The 14,434-nt window shown below is 46.0% G+C and overlaps 1 protein-coding gene across 1 annotated transcript in view; it reads right to left on the reverse strand.

Annotated features, from left to right (window-relative positions):
- LOC142563074 (venom metalloproteinase antarease-like TtrivMP_A) overlaps nt 1-14,434 on the reverse strand; it is a 93,034-nt gene that overhangs the window by 10,276 nt on the left and 68,324 nt on the right. Inside the window, exon 13 of the mRNA XM_075673591.1 lies at nt 4,963-5,085. Within this exon, the coding sequence (XP_075529706.1) occupies nt 4,963-5,085 (123 nt within the window). The remainder of the gene's footprint in view (nt 1-4,962; nt 5,086-14,434) is intronic.

Below are 14,434 nucleotides of genomic sequence, written 5' to 3' on the forward strand. Positions count from 1 at the left end.
TGGTCGCTTCCGTAAGGATTGTCGTTTACTTCCCATTCAAGTTCAGACAGTAGTGACGGAGAGACTAGGCTAAGATCTATTGAAGAAAATGTTCTGTTTGCAAGAGAATAGTATGTCGCTTCCTTCTTATTCAGTAGACAAGCACCAGAAGAGAAAAGGAACTGTTCAACAAGACGTCCTCGCGCATCTATACGAGGGTCGCCCCACAGGTAGTTGTGTGCATTGAAGTCGCCAAGAACCAGATAAGGTTCTGGCAATTCATCTATAAAGGATTGAAATTCATGTTTAGTTAATTTGTGATGTGGGGGTATATAAAGCGAGCATATAGTGATGAGTTTGTTTAGCAGAACAGCTCGCACCGCCACTGCTTCAAGAGGCGTTCGTAGCTGTAAATGTTGACATGCTATACTTTTATGAGTGAGAATCGCAACACCACCCGATGATGCGACGGCATCATCGCGATCTTTACGAAACGTAACATAAGTACAGAGAAAGTTTGTGTGTTTGTGTTTTAAATGTGTTTCCTGTAAACACAGCACTTTTGGATTGTGTTGGTGGATGATTTCCTGCACATCATCAAGGTTTCTAAAAAGACCTCTGACGTTCCATTGTATGATTTGTGTATCCATATTTAATGTAAATTGGTGCTGTGTATACGGAAACAGAAATGTTGAATTAGATTACAGAGCTCTTGCGAGGCCCTGTAACCGGGGTTTTGCCTTTTTTGGAGCGCTCGAGGGAGCCTCGCCGCTCCTTAGGCGCTTGGTGCGCCGTGGGGATAGGTGTTGTGTCCATTGCCTCTTGTGAGGCGCCGGACACGTGCTCTTGCGAGCGGGAAATTACCAGTGAGGGTCCCGCCTTGGAGGGCAGGACCCCTGCGCCCACCAGCCCGGAGGTCGATGGGGCTCCCTGTGGAATTTGGCTGCGCCGGCTGTTGCCAGCGCTGGGAGGGGCCGGGGAGGTCGAGGCAGCCTCGGCCGCGCCTACCTTCGTGGCCGCTATCGGCCCTGCGGGATCGCTGCGCGTAGCGCAGGTTGCCGCAGATGACTCTTGTGGGGCCGGTAACCCAAGGGTAGCCTGGCCTGGTTGCTGGTTGGATGGAGTAGGCTTACCTACTTCCACCCTGGGGGCAGGAGCCAAAGGTACCTGCTCGCTGCACGCGGGCTGGGTACTTGGCATTGGCCGCTGCGACGCTGCCCCCCGACGCGCCGCATCAGCATAAGGTGTGCTGTGAAAAGGTGAGCACCGTTTACGAGCTTCCTTAAACGAAATGTTTTCCTTGACTTTAAGGGTGATTATATCTTTTTCTTTCTTCCAGTTCGGACAGGAGCGTGAGTAAGCTGCATGGTCACCACTGCAGTTCACACAGTGAGGTGTGCCACTGCAGTTGTCTGAGGGGTGGCCCTGGACTCCACACTTTGCACAAGTTATTTGACCACGGCAGCTCTGCGAGCCATGGCCAAACCTCTGACATTTGAAACATCGTCTAGGGTTGGGGATAAATGGTCGTACATTTAACCTGATGTATCCTGTTTCAATGGTGTCTGGCAGCACGCTGGATGAAAATGTTAGGATAAGATGTTTAGTGGGGATGTCCTTGTTGTCTCGTCTGATTATAATACGTTTTACGTCAGTAACATTTTGTTCTTTCCAGCCTTCCAGGAGTTCAGTTTCTGTCAAGTTTAGGAGGTCTGCCTCTGACACGACTCCCCGTGAGCTGTTCATTGTTCGGTGTTGTGAAATAGAAATTGGTATGTTACCAAATGTCACAAGACTGCCAAGCTTCTCGTACTGATGTTTCTGAGGGATCTCAAGGAGAAGGTCCCCGCTAGCCATTTTCGTTACCTTATAACCTGACCCTAAGGCTTCGGTCAAAGATTTTGCTATGGTGAATGGCGAAATGAATCTGGCTTGCTTTTCAGGATTTTCACTATGGACAACATGGTACTTCGGGTAGTTCTCTTTTATGCGGGTCAAACATGTGCTGAAGTCTTCGGTGCGTCCCCTCTTCTGAGGGTGACGATCAAGTAGGCGGGGAAATGCGGGTGTTCCCATGGTATTTCGATTCGTTTTCGGCAGCAATGGCGGTCACCCACCACGGAGCCCAACATGGGGACGCTGCAGGTCTTAACGCGTAAGGCTGCAAGCGCCAACCGTACATTGCCACTATAACCTAATATATTTTACCCAAGGGAGGGCAGATACACAAGGTTAACCCTTGCCGCCGTGAAGAAAGGAAGTAATAAGAAGTGACGAGAAGACAGGAAAGATGTAAAAGTGGGAGAGAAAGACGAAGATTGGAGAGGAGGACAGGAAAAGGCGACTGCCGATTTCCTCCAGGCGGGTCAGTCTGGAGGTGCCGTCTATGTGAAGCCGAGGCCGAAGAGGCGTGTTGCCTCCGCCGGGGGGCCCTAAAGGTCCAAACGCCCGGCATTGGCTCAACCTCCAGGATCCCCTTTTCCCCAGACACGGCTAAGCCGCGCACGGCTACACGCGGGAGGGTCCAACCCTCGTGTGCTCGGGTACGTGGTGTCGCAACACACCAAACGCCTGCTTACGCAGACGCCCCTGCGGGGAAAATCATGTTTGTTTTATTTGTAATGGGGGGGGGGGTATGTAAAGCGAGCTAATGGTGATGGGTGTGTTTAGGAGAACAGCTCGAACCGCTACTGCTTCAAGAGGCGTTTGGAGCTGTAAATGTTGACACGCGATGATTTGTGGATAACAATAGCTACACCTCCCGATGATGCGATAGCATCATCGCGATCTTTGCGAGAAGTTATATACTGTCGGAGAAAATTTATGTGTTTTGATTTTAGGTGTGTTTCCTGTAAACACAGCACTTTTGGATTGTGTTTGTGTATGGGTTCTTGTACGTCATCCAGGTTTCTAAGAAGACCTCTGACGTTCCATTGAATAATTTGTGTATCCATGTTTAGAGTAAATTGGTGCTGTGTGTACGGAAACGGAAGTGATGTCTTAGGTTACAGAGCTCTTTCGAGGCCCCGTAACGGGGGTTCTGCCCTTTCTGGAGCGCTCGAGGGAGCCTCGCCACTCCTTAGGCGTTCGGTGCGCCTTGAGGACAGGTGTAGTGTCCATTGCCTCTTGTGAGGCGGCGGACACGTGCCCTTGAGAGCGAGAAGTTACAAGAGAGAGTCCTGCCTTGGAGGGCAAGACCCCTGCGCCCACCAGCCCGGAGGTCGATGGGGCACCCTGCGGAATTTGGGTGCGCCGGCTGTTGCCATCGCTGGAACGGGCCAGGGAGGTTGGGGCAGCCTCGGCTGCGCCCACCTTCGGGGTCGATGGTCCCCTCTGCTGTGTTGACGGAGCAGCGCTAGCTGCAACCGCCGCGGGGGCAGATGGCGTAACTGCCGACTCACTGCCTGTGGGTCGGACAGCCACCGGATGCCGTTGCGACGCTGGCCCCTTACGCGCCACATCGGCAAAGCTGCTCTTAGACAGGTATGACACCCGCCTACGTGCCTCTTTGAAAGATATGTTTTCTTTGACTTTGATTGTCACAATCTCCTTTTCCCTTTTCCAGGACGGGCAGGACGGCGAGCATGCGGCATGCTCGCCATCACAGTTCACACAATGTGGAGTGTTCTGGCATGTTTCGGAGGAATGTTCATTGTCACTGGACTTGGCACATGTCAGCCGGCCTCGACAGTTCTGTGAACTGTGGCCGAACCTTTGGCACTTAAAGCATCTAAGATGAGTGGGCACGTATGACCTAACACGAAGTTTGATATAACCGGCCTCGATGGACTCGGGGCGGACACTTGAACCGAAAGTGAATATCAGGTGTTTCGTCTTGCTCTCTTTACTATCTCGCCTCATCTTAATTCGCTTAACATTTATGACATTCTGTTCACTGAAGCCCTCCAAGAGTTCAGCTTCAGTGAGCTCTAGCATATCATCGTCCGAGACAACGCCGCGGGTGGTGTTCATGGTACGGTGCGGTGTTACTGTTATTTGGGTCTCGCCAAATGAGACAAGTTTCGGCAGTTTCTCGTACTGCTTCTGATCGTGGAGCTCCAAGAGAAGATCACCAGTTGTCATTCTCGACGCCTTATATCCTGTTCCAAAAACTTCAGTTAAAGACTTCGAAACAAGAAATGGTGAAATGTTACGCACTAGTTTGTCTGGCTTTTCTGAGTGAATCACATGGAATCGAGGAAGGTTCTGGACTTGTCGTCCGAAAAACTGAAAGAGATCTTCGGTGCGCCCTCGTTTCTGAGGGCGATCAGGTAGTTTCGGAAAAGCATTTTCCATAAGTATAGTTGGGTTTTCGGCCGTGATGCCAACCACCCACCATGGAGCCCAACAGGGGGACGTGACAGAGGTCCCTGCAAGGGAAACCCTGCCAACGCCAGCTGTGCATCGCTGCTATAACCAAATACAGCATAGCCAAGGCTGGCCAGCCACACAAGGTTAACCCTTGCCGCAGGGTAAGTAGGAAGTGAGCAGAAGTGAAGAGAAGACAGGAAAGATGAAAAGGGCGAGAGAGAAAGTCGATGATTGGAGAGGAGGACAGGAAAAGGCGACTGCCGATTTCCCCCGGGTGGGTCAGTCCGGGGTGCCGTCTATGTGAAGCAGAGGCCAAAGGGGTGTGTTGCCTCCGCCGGGGGGCCTTAAAGGTCCAAACACCCAGCAGCAGCTCAACCCCCATGATCCCCCTTTCCCCAGACACGGCTAAGCCGCGCACTGCTACATGCGGGAGGGTCCAACCCTCGTGTGCTCGGGTATGTGGTGTCGCAACACACCAAACGCCTGCTCACGCAGACGCCCCTGCGGGGGCATCAGTCGTTCGTACAGCCGGCCGGTCATAAGCGAAGGCTTTTTGTTGAAGAAATAGTGGCCGTTACACACTTCCTTGAGGTAAATGCACGGGATCACACTAATTGTCAGAGATGAAAAAGCGCGTTAGGTACTCAGAGTAGCATGCTATAAGGCTGTTACCTTTCTGGGGTTTTTCACATCGCAAGTCGTCCCATCCGGCGCAAATATATCCACCGTCCATTTGAGGAGTCCTTTTTTTGAGGAATCTCTTAATTCGCAGCGAAAGATGCAGTTTTCTATTGTCTGCATAAGAGAAAGATGGTGGGACGTTTAGACCATGGTTATTTTTCGGGGACCAAAACGCACCCCCCCCCCCCCACACACAAGCGCGCACACACACAGACGTACGCACAGGTGACGGATCCGCTGAGCACTTGTCTTAGTGCATCTGTCATTAGCGCTTGTCGCCGTAAAGTGGCACTTTCTTAAGTTTGAGCTATGCGAACAAACAAGCGTGGTGCACAGATCACGTGCTACCGCTTCTTTCTGGTGATTATTAAAGCGATACACGGAGCTAAAACAGCCGAGATTTCAAGCAAAAGCCAGCGCCGCCCTTGCTCTCGCGGAAGTCTCGCTTCTAGCCAGATAGTAACGCCCGAATGGCTCTTCGCAAGCCGCACTTGCTGCAACGTTACCGACCATAGCGTGTAACTTCCATGGCCCACCCAATGCAGAATGTGTAATGCCACCGCTAAGAGTGCGCCATGCAGCAAAAAAAAAGAATCAGAATGTAAAATAAAGGAGGTGAGGCTCAGCATGTGAACGTAACGCTGTCGCGAGGATGAAGTATATGAATATGGCAGGGAAGAAAGGCCGCTTGCGGACGCTGGTTGAGAGGAAGGGAGAGACTTTTGCGATTGGGAGTCACGCTTGCCTCCTGTCGGCGTGGCAACATGATACTGAATTTCTTGTATTTATTTCGGTAAAACTTTCCGTAGACGTGTAATTAAATCTTGCAGTATATAGGCAACTTCTGAAAGGTCTTATATGAGGAAGCTATAGCCGTGTCCAACTCCAATTTCCGTATTCGTATACACGTGAAACGCAAGAATTCTCTCATCCATCGACCACTGAAGGAATTTGAATCGAACTTGTTACATATAAATAAAAAGTTCAATTTACTGATATAAAGAATTCAAAGTTTCACTCGGACCTACACGTTTCAATGAGAAAAGCAGAAAATTAAAAACCTAAAAAAACTCGAACTCCAGTTTTATGAGTCGGTAACTGAACCAAATACAGATATTGCCGTTCCGTAAAGAGCACATGTTAGAGAATAGAAAGCGCAAAAATGACATAAAGGTTTACAGCTTGCGTGAAATAGTTTCAACGCTTAAAAAAGTTCCTGAAGAAATGGACTCGCAATATTAGGTGTATATATGTAGAGTGGTGCATAATGCATTAATTTCGCCCTCGTAAATACGTTTCCGAAGGTGCAGTTATCAAATTGCGATGTAATTTCTCATTGCTGAGATTCAGAGTTGTAGTCGTGAGTCCTCGGTGTTTTTGCTTTGTTTTAGACAACACAATTGGTCACCTTATCTCAACTTTACTCTCTTTTGTCATTATGCTTCAAAATGTACTTTGATGGGATTTGTGGCATCTAAAAGTCATTGTGTAATTTGCCGAGATGAAGAATTTTTCTTTTCACATGTATTTGGATAGGACCTCTTGAAGTAAAGCTACCGCCTAAGAGACTATGATCAACAACAACAACAAAATTAGAGGATACGGTAAAAGTTTATTCCTTTGCACTGGTGAGAATGTTCTTGTTTTTTTGTGTGTCTTCAGAATAAAATGAAAACGCCTCTGTGAAATGCCTTAATGTCCATGTGTGCGCGTTTTTTAAAATTTTGTAGGCGTGTGCATGCGTGTGTTTGTAGTTCGAATTGATTTTTGTTCCTCCACCTAAACCAAGCGAGGGGGCAATAATAGAAGCGTGTCACATAAAGCGGTAAGCCTAAGTTGTGGCAGGGAATACTGAGTAGATTTCAAGGAAAGCTAACTAGCATATTTAGATTAATCCACCAGATGATAGTTACCTGATTCGTTGTTTTCTGGGGTTCTAGATTTTTTTCCTTTAGCGATGTTTTATTTGGTTTTTAGAACTTGAACTAACATGCGTTCTGCTGTCATGTTCAGTACGTTGCCTCACCGGCGCATCAACACTTCATAATGAATTGTTTTCCTGAATGAATCTCTTGTTCTGTAAATAAGCGCTTCTTTCTTTTTCTTTATTGACATGGTATAATGTCAATAACAAATCGCTTGCCCGCTCTGCCTTCTCTGCCCTTTGTCTGTGTCTTTTTTGCGCTGTTTCTAACTTTTCTAAATATGATATGAGATGCTGGTGCACAAATACGACGCATTAGGAAGAAACATTACAAGGATACACTACACTGCATTACAAAGGACACTGCACAGACACAAACTTGGGTTGTCGCAGTGTTAGTGTTACCGTAAGTCTACATCGAGTTACCCTGTTTTCCTACGTTTCAACATTTCATGCGGATGACGACAAGGAAAAAAGATGTTCGCGTGCGAAGTAAGGCCAAATAACTTTTATGTTTTTTACAAGTGGCCTGCCTCATGTCCTAACATGTGATATTCTATATTTCGAAATATGAATAACTTTTGTTTTCCCAGTGTTCGTAATAGTTCAAGGTCACTTTACAGAAGTGCCGCTATCGTCTCTGTTAGCAGTTGGTTTTTAGCGTGATGCTGGAGCCATCCTTTTATCCTGGGCATTGATCAGCGTACTTAGCCAAAAATATCGACATATGTACTCGGACCAAAAAATAGTTAAAAAAATATCGCAAGTTTCACTGTAGCGCGTGAACTGTTTGAAACCTATATATTTCCGTGCATCAGTAATGAATGTTAAAAGCTAAAGAAGCATTTGTATCTACCTAATATTACACGTTCGTCACAATGCTGTATGGGAGTCATGTGTTTAAAAACTCAGACATGGGTACGTTGTAGTTTGTGTTATTAAAGGGCTGTACGAGCACCACATTCTAACATTTGTCATTTTTAATTTTTTCCCACTGCTTAAATTTTGATCGCTGGTTCTACGCATTGAATTTGGACAATGCCTTATCGTCTCTCATTTACCCAATATACAGAAATGCCCTATGGACATTTGCCTACGAATAACGAATGAACAGAGAACAAAACTCGCTGCTTGGTGCAACGTTTAGGAAAGTCCTTACAGCAGAGGATCTCTCAATTTCCACTGAAAGAGGAACGCCACATTTACCTTTCCGGTTCTTGCGAGCTTTTATACAAAGTGTGCTGCTTGGTTAAACAACATTATTAGTTTGGCCTGGCCGCACGACAACAAACCATCATTATTACCATAGGGTTTCGATATCATTTTAAGAGGCCACCTGGATTCAATCACCCGAAATAAGCAGCTAGCTGGTTTCAAGAGTGGGCCGTTTGGACCAATGTTCGCGTTTGTATTCATCTGCTTGGCAGAACTATTCCCCAGCCGAGGCTGATTTCGCGACCGTGAGCAGAGCAGTACAACGGCATAGCAACTGAGCTAGCGCAGCGCGTGTCTGTGGCTATGTATTCAGCTGAAGCAGAAACGTGAAAGCTTTGGAGAAATGAATGTTCTTAGAAAAGTAACGTCTTGCCTTGTCTTTTTCATTGAGGAGCAATTCGCTCGTAATTCACCCATCTCACGATGACTGTCCACGTTAAGGAGATTCGAGCAATATAGCGACACAGGATATTTCTTGAAAGCACTTTTATGTAAAATCCGTACTGGTCAACTTCAAATTTTCGATGCTTAGGCTATATGCGGCATAAGCTGTCCTCGGGATCGGCCCAGGTTGCTATGACGTTCGCCAGGGTCGTCGATGATCATGACTGCATGGTGACGACGCATGGTGATGACGCACGGTGACCACGCAAAAAAGAATGACGTCGATTGAACAACGAAGGGGGTATGACTGCGTTAGCATGGTGACAATTGGATGACGTTTCTACATTAATGACGATGCACCAATGACAGCGGAAGGCCGGCAGCGTGACGACAATGGGATGACAACAACTCAATCACAACAATCCAGGGACGATGAAGGGGTGAATAGAATAAGGTGATAAAGGGGAAATGATGATCATGAGACGACCACAACGGCTTCACGACAATGGCATAACAAAGCGTTTGTGAAGACGGCTATACCTGTAAGACGGCGACGCAGCGATGACGTCGGCACGACAACGGCGGCATAATCGCGACTGAATGGCACCAACATGATTGCAGCGAAATGAGGAAGGAATGATATAGATGGAACGACAAAAGCGATATGATGACGACGGTATGAGGACTGTGTAACATTTCTGAAAAGCTTTCGAGAGTACCTGGACAGCGTGATGATGATGGGATGACCACTATGAACTTTATGATGATGGGTTGAGGACAACGGTATGACAGGGATTCTGAGGAACACCCGTTTCCTCAGAAAGTTTGCTTACGCACAGAGAAAATGGTTCTCTAGGTTACAGGTTGATTACGAAACAGCATTGCCGATATCGAATCGTTTACGGTTCGATAAGCGGGATGTTCTGAAATCACATTCACTTTCAGAAAATAAGTGAAGCTTAAGTATGAACGAATGGAGCGACCACTCGTTCGCCTCTACATAGAGGCTTGCCACAGGACTTGTCCTGTAGGCGTCTGTGGCAAGTCGGATGCCTGTGTGGTGAACATGATCTAGTTCTTAAGGCGCTTGGAGTAACAAATTGGCACGCTATGGCACAGTAATGTAATCGTGTAAGCTAGTTAGTTAAATGTGGTTTGGTGGCGTAAAAGCGGCTAAGACTATGCTGAGCATACGAGGTGTTTTAAAATCCAATTTAGGAAGGAAAAGCCTGTGTTTATAATGTACATTTTATGTAAAAAGCCAGTGCCGTCTTGAAATTTGCGCACCTCAGGTAATTGGACTAGTGGATCATCTCCTAAAATTAAAGCAGGGTATAAAGGTATGCGTAGTTGATATAAGTTGTGCAAAAGGTTTCGTCTGTGTGTTTAAATACGTGTAATGTCAGTAATATATGCAGAATTGTTAGGGTTTCTTGGCATTTCTCACATGTTGGTGTGTCTTGTTTCGTAAGTAAATAATTGTGTGTGAGGTGTGTGCGCCCAATGCGTAGTCTTGCTAACACTACTTCGAAGAGCCGCTCCTGGTAATAACATGACTCCCATTCACCAAGTATGGTTTTAGTGAGATATAGCTTGTTGTCGGCACAACGGTCCCATGCGGGTTGCCATTTTGACGTGAAGTCTTTCCTAATCGCACGGACACTATCTTTATATGAAAGTATTGTGTCTGTTATGCCTTTGTACGCTGCCATCGATGCACACCTATCAACTGCTTCGTTACCCGGTATCCCAACATGGCTTGGGACCCGGCAGAAACAAACTGACCTCCCCCATTTGTTAAGCGCCACCATGTTTAAAATGTCTCCTATCAGTGGTTCCCACTCAGATTTCAGATGTAAAGCCTTCAGTGTGCATAAGGAATCAGTGTACTTGACTGCATTTTTGGTGTTTTTCAGTGATAATCTTTTTAACAACAACCCATATAGCGTAAACTTCAGTCGTGAGAACAGAGACATACTGTGTTAATCGAATACTTGTTTCCAAATTTTCCGTTACGGGCACCACACCCACATGTTCTTGTGTTTTAGAGCCATCAGTGTAATATTTCATGTTATTTTGATATTTGTCCTGAAGAGCACGGAATTCTTGTGGAATGTGTTCGTGTGGGGTGTTTCTTTTCTTTACATGTGTTAATGACCGTCACATAACTGTGTGAAATCGTGCCACGGGAGCAACAGTTGTGGTTTTTTGGCAGTCTGGAGGGCTTCATCAGGAATGTCATAATCCCAACAATAATCCTCATATCGCAGGACAAGCGGCCTAATCATGCTCGGTTTATTTGTGTAGTGTAAGCGTGAGTTGCACCACCGTGTGAGGACGTTGTAGCATACGTGTTGCAGTGATGACTGAATTCTGACTACGTACGGAAAAGTGAGTAACGCTCTCCGCTGCTGCAAAGAGGGTTCATTACACTCAACGTATAAACTCGGAACAGGTGATGTTCTGTAGGCACCACTTGCTAGTCTCAGTACAAGGTTATGCACTGCATCAATTCGTCAGATGTACGACTGTCTGGCTGAGCCATAAATCACGGAGCCATAATCTAAAAGGCTACGCACAAAAAACCGCTAAATACGTAAAATACACGTTCGGTCGGAACCATAGTGCTTATCAGATAAAACTTTGAGGATATTCAACGCTTTATTCGCTTTAATCTTTAGTGTTTTAATGTGAGCTAGGAAGTTTAGATTTTTGTCACAGATTTCTCCCAATAATTTATATTCTTGTCTTACTGGCAGCGGGACATCATTCAGTTTTAAAATAGGGTCTGATTACAATCCTCGTTTTTCCGAGAATAGCACTGTAACAGTTTTTTGAGTAGAGAAGCGGAAGCCATTTTTCTTGGCGCATTCTATTATTTTATTTATTGCGATTTGGAGCTGCCTTTCACGTGTTGGTAAGTTTGAGGCGCGGCACGCTATTTGCTGATCATCGACGTATAGGGAGTGCATACCAGAGTGGAGAATGACTTTGTCAATAGAGTTCATTTTTAGTATAAAGAGTGTTGTGCTAAGTATGCAACCTTGTGGTACGCCATTTTCCTGGATAAATATGCGTGTGAGCACAGCGCCTAGGCAGATTGGGAATATTCTGTTGGGCGTAAAGTCAGCGGGACAGTTTAGCGTTTTGCTACGGATTATGAAGCAGCGAGGTCACGTAAGATTCCAAATCTCCAAGTGGTGTCATACGCTGTGAAAGATTGAAGAACACTGCCAGGCAATGCTGTTTGTGTAAGAACGCTTCACGTATTTCATGCTCAAGTCGGACGACGTGGTCAGTCCTTGAACACCTTTCTTTATACCCGCACTGACGAAAATCAATTAAGTTCCGTATGTCAAGAGCGAATGTTAATCTAGCATTTACGACACTTTCATACGATTTAGCCGAAGAGCTTGCCAGGGCAGTGGGTCGAAAGCTCTTGGGGATGTGGGGGATTTACCTGTTTTTAAAACAGGCATGACTATTACGTTTTCCCAACCTTTTGGCATGATTCTATATTCAAATACTTTGTTGAGAAATTTAACGAGAGCATCTACGGATGATTGGGACAGGTGTGAAAGCATGGAATAATGAATCGGGTCAGGACCTACCGCAGTTTTTTTGCAAACACAGAGTACCCTGTTAAGCTCCTGTAAAGTGAATGGAGCGTTGTATTCTTCCTTTGACGTACATGCAGTTGATAGTTTCTGCTTTTCTGCTAACAGTTGGCATTTTATGAACGTGTTTGAATAATTAGCCGAGCTAGTGACGTTATAAAAATGCTCCCCAGGTATATTCTCTTCTTCGTGTAGTGTTGTCTGAGTGCCCGAAGGTGTAAATAAGGGTATTGTGTATGATGCGTAGTCCCCCTAAACTTCCTGACCTGTTCCCCCATCATTTTGGATCTGATGGTACTATTAACTGTGGGTACGTATTTTTGCCAAGACAATTTTTCCGCCTATCTCCGAAATTATTGAGCTTTTGCTTTGGCTTGTTTGAAATTCAGAAAGTTGTTATGTGTTCGGTATCTACGTTATATTCCCCAGGCCTTATTTTGTTGGTTTTTTGCTTCGGTGCGCTCATCTGTCCACCAAGGATTCAGCTTTTTCCGAACACTGCCAGAAGATTGAGGAATGGCCTTTTCAACTGCGGGAATGACACACTTAGTAAATTTTGACGAGGTTTGTTGGACACTTACGAACACTACCCCATGTTGTGCGCGACAATATTTTTAGAATGTTCGTGGCGTTTAAACATTTTCTCTTAATATGCTTTATAATATATAAGAATGTGAGTTTTGCGTAGAAAATTATGCCTAAAAAGTTTCGTTCTGTGTTCACATTTACGTGGTATCCATCTAGGAAAATGTCGGGTTCTGGAATCAAGCCTCTTTTTCTTGAGAAAAGGTTGCATGAACTTTTGCCAGGATTTAACCTAACGCAATTTTCGTTGGCCCACTTCGACACCTTATTCAGGCCAAGCTGCACTTGTATTTCACATATCGCGAGGTTACATAATCTAAACTCTGTTAGTCAAGTCAACTACGTATTGACTCGTGAACTTGTTTATCTTTTTCGGGTGAGCACTTTTCACCGTCTCCCAAATGTTATCGCTCAGCGCGGGACGCGGCTGCATGTATCGGAAGTTTCTGAAATGTTACCGATGGTTCTATCCACTGTCTGTTGTCACCGAACCTTGTGTAATGTAATCGCATGTAGGTGCGACGCAAATGGTGTAGTACTTTCTGGAAGACACGCGGGCTCCAGCAATTAGTCTGAAACGTTCGATGGCTCGTGTATGAAAGACGCACTTGACCGGCAGGCGAGCTATACAACGATTGCCGACCGAGTTCGCCGCTATGGCTGTGTTTTGTATAACTTGCTTTTGTGGGCACAAGTTCACCAAATAAAAAGTTTGTTTGCTTATTCACAGTTTTACCGCTGTATTATTCACCGTCACTACTATGTGACATCTGGCGTAGGTGCTAGGTGCTAGTGCGTTCGCGTGCCTAACGCCTCTGCAAAGTCGTGATCCAAGCCCGAACCAGGAAGACAACACCACTATCGCCAAGGACCAGCGAGCTAGCCGCAAGCTGCAAGGACTGCCCCCGGAGCACCGATATTTGCCTGTGATTAATCAGCAAGATTGTGACGAAGTCAACGACCACAACGGCAGCGCCAGCGTCGCCCATTGTGTTTCAACAACCGCGAGAGCCTCCTAACTTCCGTGGAGCTTCGTCGGAGGATCCGGAAACCTGGTTCGAGACTTTCGAAAAGATCTCAGCCTCCAACAACTGAACCTCTGAGGACCTCTGAACCTCTGAGTTCAGACACTAAAATAGCGTCTTTTCACGCCAATGCGAGGTATTCTGCTGCCCACTTACTATTGTAAAGAGATAGCAGTGCTAGTTGTGTGTCATGATGAAGCTATTTTATCATTATTTACGTTATCCTGTCAGCTCCTGGAGCAGACTCCTCACAACTGTTCAAAGAAGCTCTGAGCTCGGCAATATTAAAAGGAAAGTTATGAGGTTCATTTTTACTACATTTCCACTTCAGTGGCTTACTTTCTGCGATTGCTTTGTTTTTGAGAATCATTTGAGATAAATTGGTTATCTAAACCCTACACATGCCCAAAATGTTTCCCAATGGCATTGGCTTGGTCCTCAAGGCTATTGCCTGATCATCCCCCAACGGTAAATGGTAAGACGTGCGGCGTAGTAACACCGTTACCCCATTCCAAACTTTTCTTTGTTGAGTCTAGGAATTATGTTCGGAATATATTTTAGCCAGCTGTCTCAGCAGACCATGGCGCACGCCTTCCTTGCGACCTAATATACTTGAAGTTGAGGTTTTCTGCTGTTGGGGAGCTACGAAGGAGACACCAGGCTTTGTTTTAGTTTTTACGTGCTTCCTTAGATTCCTCATCCAACCTGGGAAT

The sequence above is a fragment of the Dermacentor variabilis genome, chromosome 11, assembly GCF_050947875.1.
Source record: "Dermacentor variabilis isolate Ectoservices chromosome 11, ASM5094787v1, whole genome shotgun sequence".
Classification (NCBI taxonomy): domain Eukaryota; kingdom Metazoa; phylum Arthropoda; class Arachnida; order Ixodida; family Ixodidae; genus Dermacentor; species Dermacentor variabilis.